The 19470-nt window shown below is 46.5% G+C and overlaps 1 protein-coding gene across 1 annotated transcript in view; it reads left to right on the top strand.

Moving 5' to 3' along the window:
• LOC144168637 (secretin receptor-like) overlaps positions 1-19096 on the top strand; it is a 223913-nt gene extending 204817 nt beyond the window's left edge. Inside the window, exon 14 of the mRNA XM_077697583.1 lies at positions 16886-19096. Within this exon, the coding sequence (XP_077553709.1) occupies positions 16886-16905 (20 nt within the window). The 3' untranslated portion in view covers positions 16906-19096. The remainder of the gene's footprint in view (positions 1-16885) is intronic.
• Positions 19097-19470: the final 374 nt, after the last annotated feature.

Genomic DNA, 19470 nt, shown 5'->3' with positions numbered 1-19470 from the left:
CAAACCTAGTGCTGCGCCGGGGTGGTTTAGGGTGACGCTGGATATCAGCGTGAGCTATGCAGCTTTTGGGAAAATGCGCTGTTGGTTTTATTGTCCTCTTAGCGGTATTTATCGCCACTGCCCTTAATGGGATAACCGATTTGAAAAAAGAAACGGTATTTAAAAGCCCTGCATAAGATACTTGAAAAAACCAATTGCGCTGTTTTAGGAGACAAAAACGCACCAAAAATCGAAGAACATGAAAGCAATATAGTCGTTCTTTTTTTGCTCCTAAAACCACGCAAAGCTGTTTAGCAAATCGCAAATTTTCGTGTCCGCAGTTAAAAATACCACGAAATTGCCGAGCGCGCGCACGCGATCGCGGTCTTCGCGGCGACTACCCGGCCGTTAACAAAATTAAGAAAATGCCTAGAGCTCGTGTGTGCGTGCCTCGCGACGACCGTCCAGCGTCCCTGGCGCATGTTTGTCAACCCAAGCCGACTAAATTAGGGAGATGGGCCAAGTTTGGCGAACAAAACAATGTTCTTCATAATGGTGGCAATACTTGCTTGGAATGAGAATGATTGATTTATTGATTGATTGCAGGGTTTGTTGAATTGATTGTAGGGTTTAACGCGCCGACGCAGCCCAGGCGATGAGGCACGCTTTAGGGTATGGGTCCGGATTAATTTTGACCACCCTGGGATCTTTACCGTGCGACGAAATCTCGTGATTGTAGGGTTTAACGCGCTGACGCAACGCAGGCGATCAGGCGCACCGTTGTGCAGGGTTCCGGATTAATTTTTTACCACCTGGGGATCTTTAACGTGCGCCGAAATGTCGCATACACGAGCGTTGTTGCTTTTCGTCAACGAAAAAGACTCCGTAATCCGTAATCATGTTCTCCGTAATCATGGTAACACTTGCTCGGAACGAGAAAGAAACGCCATCGCGTACGCCCGTCCAAGGTGATGTCCAATGATTATCACTTCCGAAAAAAATGAAGGAAGCTCATTCCTATAGCAGCGGTGATGGAGTAAAGGCCGTTGCGGCAACGAAGAAGATGCAAATCGGCTGCAATCGTGGACTTAAACCTTTGTAATGGTCGTGAAGGTTGCGTACAGCTTCGCTACGTTCAATTATTAACCGTTAGTGTGAGCTTCATTAATTCTTTCTTCAAATAAGGGACGCCAACCAGCCTCAGTTCTAGGTATGCTCTAAATTAATTACGACCGATGATCTCACCATATATAATGTGCCCATCAATGCAAATATGTCGAATCTACCGCACCTTGTAGCACGATTGGCTTGATAATTATTTTATTTTTCTGACTTTTTTTAAATTAATGAATTGGGTGGGCACCCTATTCTCCTCACATTCAAAATATTCCTACCAAGCCTATACACTCACCTCCCCAGAAATAACACAAAGTGTCCCCGTCACATGACGACCTCCTCCGTCCTCCCTTCCTCGTGTGGTCAGCTTTTGTCCGTTTCTGCGGTGTGACGGAATCTGTATACTTGCCTGTTTGAATTACCGGGAAGATGTTTTTAAAAAAAATATACATTCATTGTCGTAAATAAGATTTCAAACTGTTTATACCACTATTGATCCTACGCAGGAAGCAGGAAGGGAAATATACACTGGCAGGGTCTCCGATGCACTGCATGGGGCTGACTAGGAGAAAAGAAAATATAGAGTCAACTTTTAAATGCGCGTTTTGTGAATCCTCTTGCGCAGGCACAACCCGCGCCGTTTGCCGGTTACTTTTTCAGCTCGTGCCCGGGGGTGGCGTGTTTCCAAACGCTTCGCTGCACAGAGCACCCACGTGACATGTGTGACGTCACTGCGAGTGCTACCCTTTTGAACACCTGCTAAAAGAAGCCCACCGTTCGGGCTCTGCGGCCTCGATGTAGAATACTAAGTTCTCGCGCTGACGGCTTGAGTTTGAGACCCAGCAGGTGCAACGTCTAGTTTTCTTTTATTGCTTACTTGTTTTTTAAATTAACTTTTTTTTTATTTACACAAATGTACGTGTTGTTTTTGTTAATAATAGTGATTTGGTATGTTTTAGGTCGCTTTAGGTTTGGGGCTCACCCAATTACGACATTTAATTAAATTTCCGCATCGAGCAAACAGATATGTCACGTGGGTGTGCTGTGCAGCGAAGCGTTTGGAAATACGCGCCCGGATGCTTCGGGCGGTGTGCCACCGGCCGGCGGTTTGCCCGTGATCAGTAGCTGGCTGTCCACGTGTGCAAGGCGTGGCATTGAATCTAGTCGTCGGTAATTCGCTTGGGATTCTCGCGGGAGGGCAGCTGGGAGGCGCGTTGCTGCGCTTTTCTTAGAGTTTTACTCCTGAGGCACCAGTTGGCTATCTTGACTGTCCCTGCCTGGGCCCTAAAAGAGTGCCCTCGTGTGGCGAGTTCGAAACAAAGTTTAGCTGGAAGTGAATGCTTTTGTACGCGTCTCTCAACTAATGTTATTTTGCGGGGATGAATGTCATGGCACAAGGACTTCATTAACATAGACACGGTGGATTTGGTACCAACTTTCAAGTTGTTTTGGCGACTTCGCTCTTGCTCTGCCTGATGCCAGTTCTTACCCTCTAACTGGCTGACCAAAATATGTGATGGAATTGGGCGTTCCAACCCTTCCATTTCCCCCCCACTTCCGTAGGGGAATAGGCAGTTCATAAAGAGCATCATTCTTTTCCTTGTCCGTAATGTGAAGTAAAAATAGCAAAGGAGTGAGAGGCGAGCCCTGCGGTATTTCTGGAATTATTTTGGCGACGGAAGGTGCAGTTGAATAGGTACAAAAACTGAGATTGGTTCTAAAGACAAATAAGAACTCCCCTACTACTACTGGTTTAAAACTAATATTTAAACTGATACTTTAGAATTGTTCCCGCTTTTGTGAGATTAGGGCTAAGTATTATTGTGGCTTATGCGCGGAATTGCTGGTCTGACACACCCAAACAAATTTCGGGGAGGGACGTAGGTTTGAATCAAACATCTTCTTGTGCGAGTTGGTTCATGATTATAAAACACCCACCCAGTCTTTTCATCTTCTGATCATCCTCGTCGTAACTGCACTAAACCTTATTTCACAATGTAGATTTGCCGTTTGCAGGTGTGCTCTGGGATGTTGACAACGAAACATGTAGTTCAAGAATCTATAAACCGGCCGGTGTTCGCTAAACGCTGCCTCCTTGCATATACCCAAGTACACAGAACTGGTGAGAACTAGGGCGCTCAGAACTGGTACAGAACCCAAGTACTGATATGCTAAACAATGTTTACGGTTCTTTTCTCGTTGTTCTGGATGTCTGTTGCGCGAGGCAAGAAAAAAAAGCTGCAGGTTATTAAGGGAGATGAAAGCCCCATGCACCGTTTGTGGGGAGGCGGGCTAGACACTGGACTCGTGTTTTGGGTTGACGAAGTTTCCGAAACTACACTTCGCTTTTCTTCATTCTGTGATGTGCGACGTTATTTATGCACGCGTAGACGCGAACTAACTCAGGGGAACTTAATTAAAAACGCGAAAGCGGGAGTTGTGCCGCGAAGTATGAGAACGGAAATTATTAGACAGGCTCTACGACTGACACTGTTTCGCACTGCGTAAGAAGTGAAATATTCTTAGGCAAAAGAAAATGGCTATCAAAACTTATTGCCCATTTGCATACGGAAGTGGGGGAACATGGAAGGGTTGGAACGCCCAACACATTCACATTTTATTTTCAGCCAGTTAGAGGGTAAGAACTGGCATCAGGCAGAGCAAGAGCAAAGTCGTTCAAACAACTTGAAAGTCGGTACCATATCCACCGTGTGGACGTTAATGAAGTCCTTGTATAATAACATCCATCCCCTCAAAATAACATTAGTTGGAACCCGCGCGCAAAAGCAATAACTTTCAGCTAAGTTTGTTTCGAACTCACCATACGAGGGCACTCTTTTAGGGCCAAGACAGGGACAGTCAAGTGGAATGAGTTCAGAGAATACCAACTAAATAACTCCCTAATAGGCGGGAAGTCCTATCAGTAAGGTGGTGGGTATTATAGTGCGCATAAAAAAAACCCATTCAGATGATAGTAATGGCACAACAAACAGCGTATGTGGGTGCCAATCTATTGTAGATGTGGGAAACGAGGAGTGCCCGCACAATGACATAGAAAAGATGGAGGCAGCTATGAGCTCCGTAAAAAAACGAATAATGTCAAAAGGACGGCAGCGGAACGCACTATTATTGTATTGCTACGATGCGAGGATGCCGTAGAAAAATGTATTTGTCGTATTTACAAGACCAGCGGCTGGGCGCCCCTAGCACACAGAGAGGAATCGGTTGGTTGTTTGGTTGGCTGGTTGGTCGCCTCACAGTGTGGCACATACCCACGCCGGGGATTGGACATGAAGCTTTTCACCTAATCAGGGTGTGACCCGTAATATTTTTGATGCCAAAATTAGAAAAGAAAATAAAGAGCAGAAAGTATTATTTTGAATGTTAAGGTAGAGTCAAGAAGAAAAATTAAACAAATGCGAACGCTAAGCTGACTAGCAGAGAAACCGGCCTGTAGCCGCAACATAAGAGGGAAGGGCGGACACAACACCCCTGTGGCAGACTCCTAGGGCGGAAGCGCCTAGTGACAGAACAGCGGAAGGTGGAGCCGATGATAAGTTGGCTCCAGATGCATGCATCGCATTTGGTAGAAGATGCGGTAATTAAAAAGAAAATGCTTTATATTTACCGGTTCATCGCGGAAAGGGCATTGATGAGGTGGAGTCAGATTAGATTTATGAAGAAAAAAATTTAATGGAGGAATTTCGCATCGAAGTTTATTTATTGCTACCTCGCATATCTTTGATTCACAAGACATCGGTTTCAATAAATGGCGAAGATGGTTATAAACTCTAGAAGAGGGAAGGGCGTCTTGCCGATTAGTCTGGAGTAGTTGTAAACGTCTAAATCTCGCCGCCAATAGAAAGCTATCATTTGGACATTGTAAGACCACAGGACCACCAAGAGACACACTGGCTAATTGATCGGCCGTTTCATTGTATGAGATTCCTGCATGTACTGGAGCCAACACTATCCTAACCTCACGATGCTGATGCGGAACGAATGACCGGAATGTACGGATAATTGAAGAATCTTTTTCCGAATGTTAATGGGGTACCCAAAGAGAGGGGAGTCAGAGAGACTAACAACATCCGATATTCTATGATGAAGCTTTTTAAGAGCCAAAATCATTGCCAATAATTCCGCCTGGAAGATAGGAGTACAAGCAGGGAACCTAATTAAAATGGGTCAATCGAGGGACTAAGAGAATATTCCGACCCCAGCATTCTCGCCACTGAGGCATGGGTAGCAATGCCGATATGCAAGTGAAGGGTGGTCAAAGGATCCTCTAACGAACCACTGAGGAATCGGGCTGGCAATATCTTTGCATTCGGGGAGAAGATATTATCAACATTATTTTCTAGAGATGACCCACTATTGCAAAAAGGGGGGAGCCAAAAAGATCTGCATGAAGTTAGTGAAGTCATGACTGTACGATATCCAACTGAAGGCGCTGGAAACGGGACCACTGAATGCTTTAAAAAAGGTCAGGCCTCAGATGGAAAAAGAACTGTACGTCGTGCAATGGGGACTCTCAAACAATTTGAGAAAGGTTAATATGGTCAATCATTGAAATCTGTACTTAAGTGGAGAAAATCGTGCTTCAAATTGTAAGATGAAGCCAGCGAAATATTTTGGTAATCTCAAGCATAATCGCAAAGCCATTACCTGAACCAGAAATACGGGATGCAATTTATACGGTGCACAACCAGGAAATAGGACAAAGCCAAACTGTAGTACCGGGCGAATATAACACCAATAAATGATTGAGTGTGGTCGCTACGCAACCCGAATTTGTGCTTACTTAGCCTACAGAGCAGGCCTGCACCTCTTTCTTCTTTAGCAGCAATATGTTTTTCATGAGGGCGCTATGTAAGGTTGTCATTTACCCCGAAATATTTATGTAACCTGAGGGATGGATTGTTGTCAGTACAAAATGCATAAAGATATGGAGATCGTAACCGGAAATACTAGAACAGCGAATTTCCGAACATTAGAGGGGCCATTTTGTTCATTCAAAAGGTTGTCTCATTAGAATCATGATGACACCCTTTTGAACGTAAACTTCACTCAAATAAGCTCAAAAATTGGGAAAAATGGGAATGGCCATGTGACCCGCTAGCTCATTTCCCTCCACAGAACCTATGATGTCATACCAGCCTGCTCTGCGTTTGGAGGAGGCCGGAAAAAGCAAACGCGCATTAGGCAGAACTTATGAGCTTGGCGAACGAGCTATTTGCGCTTAAATTTAGGGAACAGACTTTTTATATCAGTAAGAATGATGGGACAAACAGTGGAAGTTACGAAAGCACACGTAAACATAGAAGTACCGATGCGTACTGCTGTTGGTACTCCGTGCACTATGCTTCGTTTAGATGCACAGCACTGCGGGGCTTTGGGGTTGTCTCAGACGGCACTGGCCGGCCGATTGACGCACGTGACGGTGGCTTACGTGACCATATTTGTCGAGCGAGCCCCATGTTTCACGCAACGATTATTTTCTCCATAAAAAAAAAGCCAGGTTTAAATACGGTCACAAGCAAACCAAAGACAGAAACCGGCTTGCCGCGGTGGGGTGACGCCATCTAGGTTGACTGACGGTAAGCAAGTCTCCGCTACACGCCAAGTTTAGCTGAAAGACCTGTTCTTATGATGTAATTGCAAACGTCATTCAAACACACGTTTTGGCCCGAGAATAATAATTTTAGTTTTAATTGATTGATTTCGCAGGGAATAAAGCATCGTTTGCTTCCAGACAAGCGTCGGGGGCACAATAGAACACGCAATCTTTCGAATACAACAAACTTGTATTAAATGCAGAGCATTTCTTTAACTCGCGATGTCACCCGGCGTTGTCGGCGTGCCTCGGCGTCCGCAACAGCCGTCCCAGGGGCGCCCTCTCCCCCACTCCTCCTCTGCCGCATCACGCTACCCTCCTCTCTCTCAACAACAGGTTCGCACCCCTCCCCCTACGCTATATAAAAAAACAATACTTACCGGCGCCTGGTTTCGATCTCACGACCCTGCGGGCGGAACGCAAGGTACATGGTGCTCTACCCACTGCGCCACAAAGCCGACACAGAATGGAAGGCTACGAACGCGCCTTATATCCTTGACTTATTCAAACTACGTCAAGAAGCTGCTGATACAACGCATTCACTACCTGTGGGCGGAACGCGAAGTACATGGTGCTCTTCCCACTGCGCCACAAAACCGACACAGAATGAAAGGGTACGAACGCGCCTTATATTCTTGACTCATTCAAACTACGTCAAGAAGCTGCTGATACAACGCATTCACTACCACCAACTCCCCAAACACTAAACGTTAACGCAATACACCCACCCCCTATGCGACGCATTTACTCGAGTCCCCCTCGCGGGGAGATGTGCCCTTTTTTTATCTTCAAGGCCCCTTTAAGCGATAAATGAAGCCTGCATTATCCAGGGCGACCAGATTGCTGTCTAATCGTTGACACAAGTCAGAATGCCTATGCCCGAAAAATAAAAATTGCGCCCACCTCTCCGCGAGAGGAACCCTGTGTAGATGCGACGCATCGTGAGGTTCACTTGGTGTTTCCGTTGGATTGATTCTGAAATCGCGTGAAACGTGTCGGGAACGCGTATGATTATTATGTTTTATGATTATTATTATGTTTTATTGGCCAATCTTGGTCAATCTCTCTAAGTGGTATGCTTGGGGCTTCGCTGTCGCAACGACCTTTACTCCATCATTGTTGCTGTAAGTGGGAGCTTCTTTTCTTTTATTACAAGTCTTAATCATTGCCCCATCATGCGTTGTATCAGTAGCATCTTGACGTAGTTTGAATGAGTAAAGGATATAAGGCGCGTTTGTAGTATTTGAATCTGTCTCGGTTTTGTGGCGCAGTGGGAAGAGCACCATGTACCTCGCGTTCCGCCCACAGTGTCGTGGGATCGAAACCTGGCGCCGCTAAATATTTTTTTTTATAGTGTAGGGGAGGGGTGCGGACGACGCCATATGGAGGGACAAGGCGAGTGAATGAGATGCGTCGCATCTAAAAGCAATATCATCTGCATAAACGTAAGTTTATATGCTATTCATAATCAGAATTGATCTCCGAAGAATGTAAAAAAGAAACCGACAAAGGACTGACCCCTGAGATACTCCACGAAATTGTTGATATTGCGAAGATGATTAGCCATCTTTGGAACAAAAGAGTGTCCTTCCAATTAAACGCATCCAGGACTGAATGCATACGGGCATGTCGTTGTAGTCTAGATGTGACATTATGGTTTTATACCCTACGCTGTCGTAGGCCTTCGTTATATCCAGAGTAACATGTGCGCCGAAGTGTTTTAGGTGACGGGATAGTTTAACGCGGCTCTTGATGTTAACATGAGCCTTCCAAATAGAATTTCCACGTCTGAAGCCGATTTAGGCGCGGCTTAAAATGCTATTACTCTTTAGGAAACGCACAGGGCTCCCATGTAGTATCGTCTCGATCAGCTTTACCAAGTTGCTAGGTAAGGAAATCGGTGTGATGTTACCTCGGATATACCTAAAAATTCATTTTTTAGCAATTGCACTATCTCAGAAAGTTTCTATTCCGTCCGGCGGTAGCCAGCTATTTTTCAGGGACGTGTTTACTGTGTTGAGTAAGCCTTTAGGGGATTTCTTAAATACAAACGTAACATTGGCAGAGTAATGGCGTCTGGCCCCGGGGCAGCCACAGACAGCTGTGAAACAACGTCAGCCAATTCCGACATTGTCAAAGACTTGAAGCAAACTTGACTGGAGCGGAAGAAACAGAATCATAGCGGGATCGAAGTTTTTGTGCAATTTGTTGGAGACTCCTGTGTTGATTGAATCACTTAATATATTCATATGAATCACTGAACTTAACTTTTATATCGCAATTACCTATTCTTCGGCTTTGAGAAAGCGGCAAACTTCAGGGTATTACGGGCTTCTTTCGCTTTAGACACTCCATTTGAATATGGCGGCTGCAAATTTGTAATTGGTCCAGTTAGGCGGGCATTGCTTTCCAATAAGAGCTTCTTTCCAAGCCGCTTGCCTTTGATTATACGTTAGTTCGTAATCTTCATTCCGCCGCAAGATATTCCCATCTTTCTGGAAGATACAGTGAATTAAGAAGTCTTAGCAGAACCGGAAAGGACGAATGTAGCTTGAACTGCCCTGTGTTCATCATTACCGGATAGAAGTGACTGAAGTGCTACGTTTACTTTGTTTTGCATACGGTGTAAGTTGGTATGCCGAACCATACGAGCTCGTTGGGACGTAGAGGGGCACACAATATCAAATACAATGGGAATGTGGTCACTACTCCTAGCGAGACCCAAGTAGACCATGAAGAGATAATGCCGGCGTTAGAAAAAGCAAAGTCTAGGACTGAACTAGTCCTCCAACAAAAAAAGTGTTGCCGAACCGGACTTATAACTATGCATATTCTTATCATTCATCCAGACACGTAGCCGCCTACCACAGCAGTCTGTGCGGAACCTCTGTTGCATTCTGGAAGGCATCCCCGAGCTGCGCTCCGTCACCTCCGTCATGCGAGTGGTAGCGTGGGGAAGCGAGCGACCAGCCAATGTGGCTGCCTTGAAGATGACAACAAGAAGCCGAAGGCCAACCTAACTTGCTTACTGCATGGCGAGAGATGAGCCCAAGCAAGACAAGAACAATGCCTCGACGGGCGAGGTTACAGTACAGGACTCGAGCAGAGTGACAGCATTGAGTCACTGCTCCAACAAGAATGAATTTCATGGCCTAGGGGGTGGGGGGGATCATGTCTATACCCAAAGCACTAGCCGTCAAACAAGCGTTGCGTTCCCCCTAGTTTTTGCACAAGGCACGACATGGTACAGACACACACAACGCTCTTTCCAGAGTTCGTGAGGAGTCGGTAGTAGTGGCGCACGCTGAGTCCGAGAGAGGGGGAGGGAGGGTTTCTCTGCCGCGTCTTCCGCTTCCTCTGCATGCCTTGTCTCCCACCACCGAAGTTTGAATCCCACCGACAGCGATGTGCCAGCGATCCGGATTTCCCAGGCATGTAGCGGCACGTTGGGATCTGTTGGCTGCAAGCCAGAGTCACCGTCACAAAGGCGCCCACTCGAAAGGCGCACGTAGTGGAGGCTCGGCCAGACAGCCGAAGAATGCTGCACGAAGCTTGAAGCACAGCGGCGCGCTGATTCGTAACAGCTTCTCCAACGGGGGCCCGAGATCCCGATGGATAAGGGTATTCAACCGTTGCCCGGAGGAAATCTTTCGAAGAGGTGTGCTTGCCAGACACTCGACTCCAGGTCTGAGCTGTACAAAACCGTGCTGGAGCTTTACCGGGCTGGTCACTGGACGAATAGTGGCTTCCCAAGAACGTCTCTGGCTTGCTCAGGCAAGCAACACAACAACACAGGAAGACACAACCACATCGCCGGCAAGTGCGAAGACAAATCCACAGAAAAGGTCAAGCAGGATTTTAGCTGCGAAAAAAAAAAAACGCGAATAACTAACTATACTAGTTTTTGTTTTAGCCCAGCAGTACTTTAGCCAAGCACACAAACTTGAAAGGGGGCATTTCGTATGGTTGGAAATGTCCCACACAGAATGAAATGTAACCGTATCTGGCGAAGCCTGCCTTAGGAAAATTAATGCAAACGAGAAAAAAAAAAAGGCGTCTACAGGCTATTTCCCGCGGTGAGAGCTGCGATTTGAGGTCTCGTCATCGCCCTGAGCTTTTCCCTTCTCAATCGCACCTTAGGTGCGCCGGAAAAGGCGAACAATTGCTACTAGACCACTGCAATGACGTAATTACAGCGGTCGAAGAACACGAAGACCGGAAAAGAGTGAAACATTTTTTAGCAGGTTTCCAAGTTATCGGATGGACATAAAGATGTCATTTTTCCTGGGGTATTTTGCGGCCTTATAATCTAAGTAGTGGCTGTGTTGGTTCACTACGTTCTGCAAGCATTTGAGATTTAGAAAAAGGTTGAAAAAAGCGTTGCGGGGTCCCTTTACCGACAATCCATGCTCCCGTGCTCCGTAGTTTATGCAGCGCCCCATCTGACCGATGTAAGCACTCCCGCAAGCCAGGGAGATCTCGTTCACTTTTCCGGTATAGCATTTCACAAATGACCCAGCGTGTCTCTTTTCGTATGCACGCTTTCGCGCAGCAGAGATGCGGTGGGAAAGAAAGGATATCTTTTTTTCCGCTGCAAATACAACGGGGACACCGTGCCTTTTAGCTTCCTCCTCCATGTCGTGGCAAACTTCATGCACATAGGACACCATTTCAGACGTCATTTGGGACAAATTTGCCTTTTCGTTTCCGCCGCATCTCCTGTAGCAGTGTCTAGGATACCGCTGAAACTACCCTCCACGAAAAACCAGTGAAACGCAGCCTTTCCACCTGTTTTTGAAAAGCTTGCCGCATCGTGTGATGGCGCGACGTCGTGAAAGCCGATTCTAGGCACAAGAATCTGACTGCTTCGCCTTTCCCGAGTATGCGGACGTATTCGGGTATGTGGAGGGCTATGATGGGCGGAATATTCCATGGGTCTCGCATGTCGGCACAGCGTGCACAAGGATCCTCTATGGTTACTCTAAAGATCCCCTTCATCATTTTGTTTGGAGCCTCTGTATGCTGCCATGGTTGTCACGCAAATACGTCCGCTTCTTTTGCGTGTACTCTGTAGTTCACAGTAAAGAAAAACGGCTGTGACACGATAGCATCGGCTACGTCCTCTTCGATACAACAGCCTTGAAGACCAATCTAACAATTGTACGTGTTAACTGTTCACGCCCTTTTTGTACGCAAATATCGCTCACTTCACACTACGTTCTATTATAAGGCGGATAGGCACTTGAGTGCACTCTAATGTACTAACGTATAAGTTATGGCCGGCTGTACGCGCTCAACTTGTCTTTTTGTTACTGAAAAACTTTTCCAACGTGAATGCAATAATGTCAAGGCTGTTGAAAGGGGACATTTGGACGTGTACTTCTGTTACTGCGGGCCAGCTTCTTTTATTGCGACAAAAGGTCTATCCCCAAGCACGCAAGTCGGCCGGATGCGCAAAACAACTATCGGGATGGCCAAAAGGTACTCTTAGGAAGCCCACGTGTAAGCCCGTCGTCTGTAGCACTTGCATTTATCCAAGACTGCAGATTTACAAAGCCCAAGCATGACCTTTAGCCACTAAAGGAGATTTCAACGCGACTGCGCTTAATTAAACTACTTAATTATGTCAAGAAATTGCAAGTAAATTTCTCACACATACCGTGCAGAACGCCACGCTTAGGCTGTGTGGACGACGTTTACGCAAGAAAGGCCTTGCAGCTTTAACAAAGCCAGCTGCCATTATAGAAGGGTGGCGCCGACACCTATTTATCTCGCATCTCACTCGGATGTTAAAGAGCACCCTAACGTTTTTTTCACCTAGTTTTTTGCTGCTTTTTCGTCATATGCTATTGGGAGGAGGACCCGAACTAGCCACGCATTGGTTTTTCTTTCGTTGGGCTTGAAGTGACAAACAAGAAAGTGCATTAATTAGTTTCCTTACTTCCCTTTGTGGTGCAGCGAAGACCTGGTTCCTGAGAGCAGAATAGATAACAATGGGATGCTTTGTTTGTCCTCGTTACCCTGCTACATTCAGCACTAGCACTTGCTTCCCTGTTAAACATCGATGGTAAACATCGGAGCTGTTTGCTTTCGCTGTTACTTTTAGCCTCTACAAACAGGCCTGCGTGAGTTCCCAGCAAGGGTGCCCGAGGTGGGGAACCGCCTGCGAACGGAAATCGTGGTACGGACAGAAGGCGCGGCGAGAGGGTTGCATAGCACGAAGTGTTCCATGCCACGAGCTTGAACTGGGCGGTAGCGAGAGGTAGCCGTGCACCCTTGCACACCGCAGGTGATGGGAGCGGAAGAACATAGTCAAATGAGCCAACAGACAAGCAGAGAAATTAACCGTCGTCGCCAAGAAACGAGCCGTGGCTCAACGCGTAGAACACAGATACACGCCATTCTAAAGCGCTAAGGCGAATCGCATAAGCAGGGCGTCCCAGATGTCAATACTACTAAGCCCTTCGACAATGCGAGGTGATAGCAGTGCAACTCAGGCGTTCAACTGGACATGCATGCTGTCTCCTTCACAACGAACAACAAGGGCTCAGGTGTCCTCAGACTCTTTGTTTTGTGACTGTATGCGACCCAGTGAAACCGGGGCAGCTCCGCTATTTAATCCACAATAATTGAAACGTTCGGCCTTGAGTTCTTAAATTTTCCGCTGTGGTGAAATTTTATGGTTGTCCTACTTACTGACCTGGGTTTAATAAACAAAAATCGATCCCTAATTGGACACCACTACCTATGTACGAAACTACAAATCACCAGGCTTAGCACTTTCATATGGCCTCACTTTTTTTCGTTTCGGCTAAGCGCACGATAAAGGTATGCTATGTACATGGTGTTTAATTACCTGAATTTGCCTAAAAATTAAGAGGTAATCCATCTATTCAACGCATCTAGTAAGTGTACAGTCAAGTGTCCTGAAGTCACCGTAGTGAGCCGAACACTTCTTTGCACGCTACATTTGTGATTCGCTGCGCTGGCCCTAGGATCACCAGGCTGCTGGCTGAGCTCTCTCGGAAGCAGGACATGCTCAATAGCACTCTCTGTCTAATCGACTGCTGTCATCTTGAGGAATCTCCTCAGACTTCTTAATTTTCATCGTGACACAAGCCCTGAGTTGGAATAGCAGCTTCGTGAACACGGATAAGGTACTTTAAAGGTACGGGCGGCGTTGCTCGAATGAATACTCACTCCTTCTGAAACAGCTGGCGAGAATTGTTGCTTGGATGACGTTCATGTGGAGAACCACGTTTTTCAGCCTGGTGCGATCGCATAAATCTGGTGGGCTCAGATTTTGACGTAGCTTCTTTACAGCCCCTTACGTTGAAGAGAAGCTTGCCGGCCTGGAGGCCAGGGGGGGGGGGGAGTTTTTAGGAACTATACATGTACGTTTACCGAGTTATCACTCTAAACTACTCAGTACCCACATTTGAGCTTTGTTTCTGGCATTTGGATGGTTTCGTAAAATTAGAGTAATTGACCACCGCGTTGTCGTGCCCGCAGAGGGTCGTGCCCGCAGCTCGCACTGCCAATCTGTGGACTTCTTTTTCATGTCGGCGATACGCGGAGAAATCACGCCAGTTAGTTCTGTCTCGGTAGACTCAATGAGAAGAGGCTTTCTGTAAGAGTAACTTTTCCGCCGTACCCAGATACTCTTTGTGCCCTATTCGGAGTACTAGCTTCGAGCACTTTCCTCTCAACTCGTCCCTCAGTCCTCTTTAAGACGCAGTTTTGTGATGAAAGGCTACAGGTATGACGCTCCTAGACGAGCCTTATGTCTTTCTAGCTAGAGATTACCTCCGCACAACAGGTGGAATGTATCTAAAATTTTCCTACAAAAAAGCACTGACCAATATAATGCTCCCTAATGCAAAATTTGTGCGCAGCGCGAACTGCCGTATTCTCGGTCACGGCGCATATTTGCTGCGCCTCAGGAAGTGATCTCGTGTCAGCGAACGCACGGTGGCGCGCGCTACTCTGGCGTCATCTTGCAGCGCGTCCCCATCGCAGAATATGTTTTAAATGCAGAGCATTTCTCACATAACACACACGAGGTACATGGTGCTCTTCCCACTGCGCCACAAAACCGACACAGAATGAAATGCTACGAACGCGCCTCATATCCTTAACTTACATGTAGCGTCCGATGTCCGTCCGCAACAGCTCAGCGCGCAGGCGCGCCCTCTCCCCCACTCTTCCTCTCCCGCATCACGCTACCCTCCTCGCTCTCAACAACAGGTCCGCACCCCTCCCCCTACACTATATAAAAAATAATACTTACCGGCGCCACGTTTCGATCCCACGACCCTGCGGGCGGAACGCAAGGTGCATGGTGCTCTACCCACTGGGCCACAAAGCCGACACAGAATGGAAGGCTACGAACGCGCCTTATATCCTTGACTCATTCAAACTACGTCAAGAAGCTGCTGATACAACGCATTCACTACCTGTGGGCGGAACGCGAGGTACATGGTGCTCTTCCCACTGCGCCACAAAACCGACACAGAATGAAATGCTACGAACGCGCCTTATATCTTTGACTCATTCAAACTACGCCAAGAAGCTGCTGATACAACGCATTCACTACCACCAACTCCCCAAACACTAAACGTTAACGCAATACACCCACCCCCTATGCGACGCATTTACTCGAGTCCCCCTCGCGGGGAGATGGGCCCTTCTGCAAATCTTGTTTGAAGCTCCCGCGCAAATGTCCCGCGGTACGGATGAGCGACGAATAGAGGAGCGTCGGATGAAAGTGGGAGGCTAGGGCGCTCCTCGGCGTCGACCGGGGTGACGACGCATGTCGAAAGTGTGAGGGGGAGGCAGAGAGAGAGATGACGCCATAGCAGCGCGTGCCACCCTCCGCCTCACACTTCCGGACAGATCCTAACCTCTGGCGAAAGTGTGAGGGGGGGGGGGGTTGAACGAGGGGTTAATGGCGTCGGACGTGCTGACAGAAATTTAAAGCCGCCGCGGGCACCAAAGTGCTGCGCACTAAATTTCTAACAAATCCAAACCCACGTGAATGTACGAGGTCATTACACTGACAAGAAACGGTTCCACGCCTTATTTAGATTGATTGATCGTAGGGCTTAACGCACCGACGCAACGCAGGCGATGAGGCGCGCCGTAGTGGAGGGCTCCGGGTTAATTTTGACCACCTGAGGGTCTTTAACGTGCGCCGAAATCTCGTAAACACGGGCGTTTTTGCTTTTCGCCTCCCTCAGAAAAGCGGCCGCCGCGGCCGGGAATCGAACCCGCGACCTCGTGCTCAGCAGCGCAACGCCGTAGCCACTGAGCCACCGCGGCGGGTTCCACGCCTTATTTAGTTAGAGACTATAGGAAACTGTGTAGCGATGGCTGGATTGCTGTGTCCCCTCTCTTTATGTGTGTAGCTATTTTCCTTCCTTATCTAACGTAGGCAGTGAACCGCAGATTGATAACTTGTTTCTCGTGCTTTTGGAATTCGATGGCGTGACGTCAGTTGTTTTTATCACAGTTGAAGTTGATTGCACTTGATATAACCTTCGCTAATATGGCGTAACAAAACACGACAAAAAAAATTAAAAGGCGTCGAATTCGTGTTATAGACAGGTTGTGCTTTGTGACAGTGAGATATAACCTTTGTATTACATTTCCAGGTCATAATCTGTATTGCCTTTTCATGTCGTACCAAGTCTGGTTGGAAGTTTTTTACAGGCGGCCGTATTTACACCATTTTATTAACAGTAAACCAGTTGGGTAGTAGTCTTCCTTGCGTACGTTTGCGCGATTTTAGAGGTGTTCCCTCTCATTTAAAGATTGCCACGTAAGAATGGTCGAGAACTCCTTTAAATATACTTAGAGTTGCGGCTAAGTTTTTTAAGAAATAAGTTGCTAAAAGGTCGGTGACTCGATGAAGATCTTCTAGCCAGATTCTTCTCAGAGTATGTAAACCTACCTAAAAAACCAGCTAAAATGTGAACACTACAATGTAATTCACGCATGCGTACATGGCTTTCAAGCCCTACAAAACGCTTGGAGGCCCCTTGATCTGGTTCAATTCCGCAACTCAGAGCTATTTCTGCTTGCTGTATAAACCCACGGAAATACCGCAGCTCCACTCAAGAGTCGCGGCATACTGACTAATCTTTGTGCATAAATTTTTCCCCCTCTTTGCAGCCATGCACCAGATAACATAACTGGCGTGCCATACCAGTCATCGACACGGCGGAGTGGAGGCCGCCGGTGCGGGAGTCATCGGCTCACGGGCATGGTAGCAGCAGAGTGAACGCCTTCGGGTCAAGGCCTTTTTGCGCACAGAGCCTGTATATCATTCACAGAAAGAAATGGTACACGCGAAAATGTCGTTCCAGGTTGATTTCAATGATGAAGCTGTAACCGCCAATGGGTGCGGAGTACCCATGCTGACCTATGATAAATGACTGGACGCATCATCTGCTGGGGCACCACATTCGTCACATAAGCTGAAAATTTTGTTGTACGTCCGCCTGCGAGCTTTCGCTCCGTTGAGGCTACGTGAACACTGTTCTTGTTTGGTGTTACCATCTACGCTATCGCGGCATGTGTGTAAGTATATTCGTTGCCTCCAGTGGTTCCTTTTTCCTGTTTCCTTTCTGTGCTCTATTCCCGTTATCTGGTTTGCTCCCTCTTTTCTTGATGTTTATCCGAAACCAATTTTTTGCGTGTACAGGCGAGAATTAGATATTCCAGGAGGACCAACTAAACACAAAGTCATCACACCCACATAATGTGTGCCAGCCTTCTTGTGAATAGTCATCGATTGTAGATGTTAAGGGAAAAGTGTATACAGGCAGATCTCCTTCACCATGTTCCACGGGCTATCGATGTCTTCGTCTGTTCACGTGGGAGGAAAGAACATATTTAGTGTTGTTAGTAGAATGTTGAATGTCTTAAAATTCATTTCCGGGTTTCGTGATGAAGTCGAAGTTGTTTGTCACGTGGTACACGCAAAACACGTTGGTAAGGCGACAACTATCTGAAGTGGGTTTTAAATACTCAGTTGTATGGATAGATAAAAAGAACCCTTTCTGAGTGCATTCGTTCCTGATGCTTTTCAATGTCATTGCTCAGTCATCACAAGCGATTGCAGGTTCCCTTGGTTAGACACATTACTTGGATGATAGCTTCGTCTCCCCGTTTACTTCCGATGTCACTCCGATTGATCGAACCCCCGGGAGCATTCGTTATTTCGTTTTTGATGGCTGCCCCTTTCTTTTATTTTTTTCTAGGTTTGTTGTGTCTACTCCATACTTGTAAGTTTTAATTTCGCTAAAGTGTGGAGCACAGCTATACAGAACACGGTGCATTTATTATAGCGACCAATGCAACAGAATTGACAGTATTCTAGCTTAGGGAGTGCAGAGTTCCCATACATTCGAACAAGCTTAAAAACATTGTTCAGCTGGTGATGACTTAGGCGTAACGCGAGATGTAGCGCTAATCGAGCCAAAAGAGAAATAAACTGACGAGCTTTGTTACTGCAGGTGTGTGTGGACATGAGTACTGACAACTAGAACCAAGAACTTGAAAAAGTCTTTCCTTGACTTATGTAATCAGGACCATGTCGACCAGTGATGGCGTACGGAAGGTGCCGTAAAAGTACGCAACTCAACATTTCTTGAGCCAGCGAAAAAAAATGTCATTTTATTCTATGAAAATCATTTCATGATAGCCAAACGATATAGCTTTGTTAGTAAAATTCTGGCCGTCAAGTTTTTAATTTATCTCAGCCATCTTCCGCTGCCCATAACACCAAAAAGTTATGAGGAAACCAGAGCATTAAAACATTTGTTCGCGCAAAACACAAACGTTACTCAGTGCATATCTACAAGCCTGAAAGCATTCAGCCCCCCTCCGTGTTGGCTGACTCAGCAACAAGAAATTTTTATATTTGGAAGTTGTGTGCCAGCTGGAGCAATAACATTCAAAAGCTTTAGGAAAGTCCTTCAAATAATGTTAGCGCATGTCATTTGCTGCTTTTCAGCAAACGGGGATAAATTTACGAAAAATCTTTCACTGGCAATGATGTTGTCACAAACATAAATGTCCGCTTTCACAAAGGGACGATGCTCAGATAACATGGTTGTGTATGTTGTTTCAATGCCTAGCCAAATGAAACTGCTCATAACCTCTTGCTGTACCCTCTTCCCCGCCACGCTTTCTAAGCACTCTTTTTGTGTATGCACATTTGTTCCGAAGCACTATTTATTGTACGCTTGCGTATTGTACAACGCGTCATCTTCTGTGATTTGCGTCCATGCATGGCAACGGCCACAATATGTACTCAGTGACGAGCTTTCAGACGAAGTTTTTTTTGTCATCTCTTTAAATAAAGCGACTCAAAGCTGGTGTTCTCTTGTCCTAGCGTGAGCTCGATGCCTGTTTGGGAAACTTGTGAAAAATGTGGACTACCTTACCTGACATGAGAAACGCCTGGAAATCGACATGCCTTCTCATTTTATGAACTGGATTTCTTGCCTACGTAACCCTACCCGTGCAAACATGCTTTCCTAACGCTAAACCCATTCTTTCTTAATAATATTATCTCGCGGCAGACAAACGAGACGAACGATAGTTCATGGTGAAGCGTTGTAAATAGGTCTTGCCGCAGAGTGATGTGATTTAAGCACAGGTGGCCATGATAGGTCTTGCAATGTGTCCGTGTTGTTGTTGTTGTTCCTTGAGGTTTGGCATATACCCAATCAGGGAATCGGCCAAGCATC

The sequence above is a fragment of the Haemaphysalis longicornis genome, unplaced genomic scaffold, assembly GCF_048455015.1.
Source record: "Haemaphysalis longicornis isolate Haplotype H1 unplaced genomic scaffold, Haemaphysalis longicornis Haplotype H1 scaffold_2, whole genome shotgun sequence".
Lineage (NCBI taxonomy): Eukaryota > Metazoa > Arthropoda > Arachnida > Ixodida > Ixodidae > Haemaphysalis > Haemaphysalis longicornis.
Note: the sequence above shows the minus strand (reverse complement) of the source record. Positions and strands in the feature narration are given on the sequence as shown.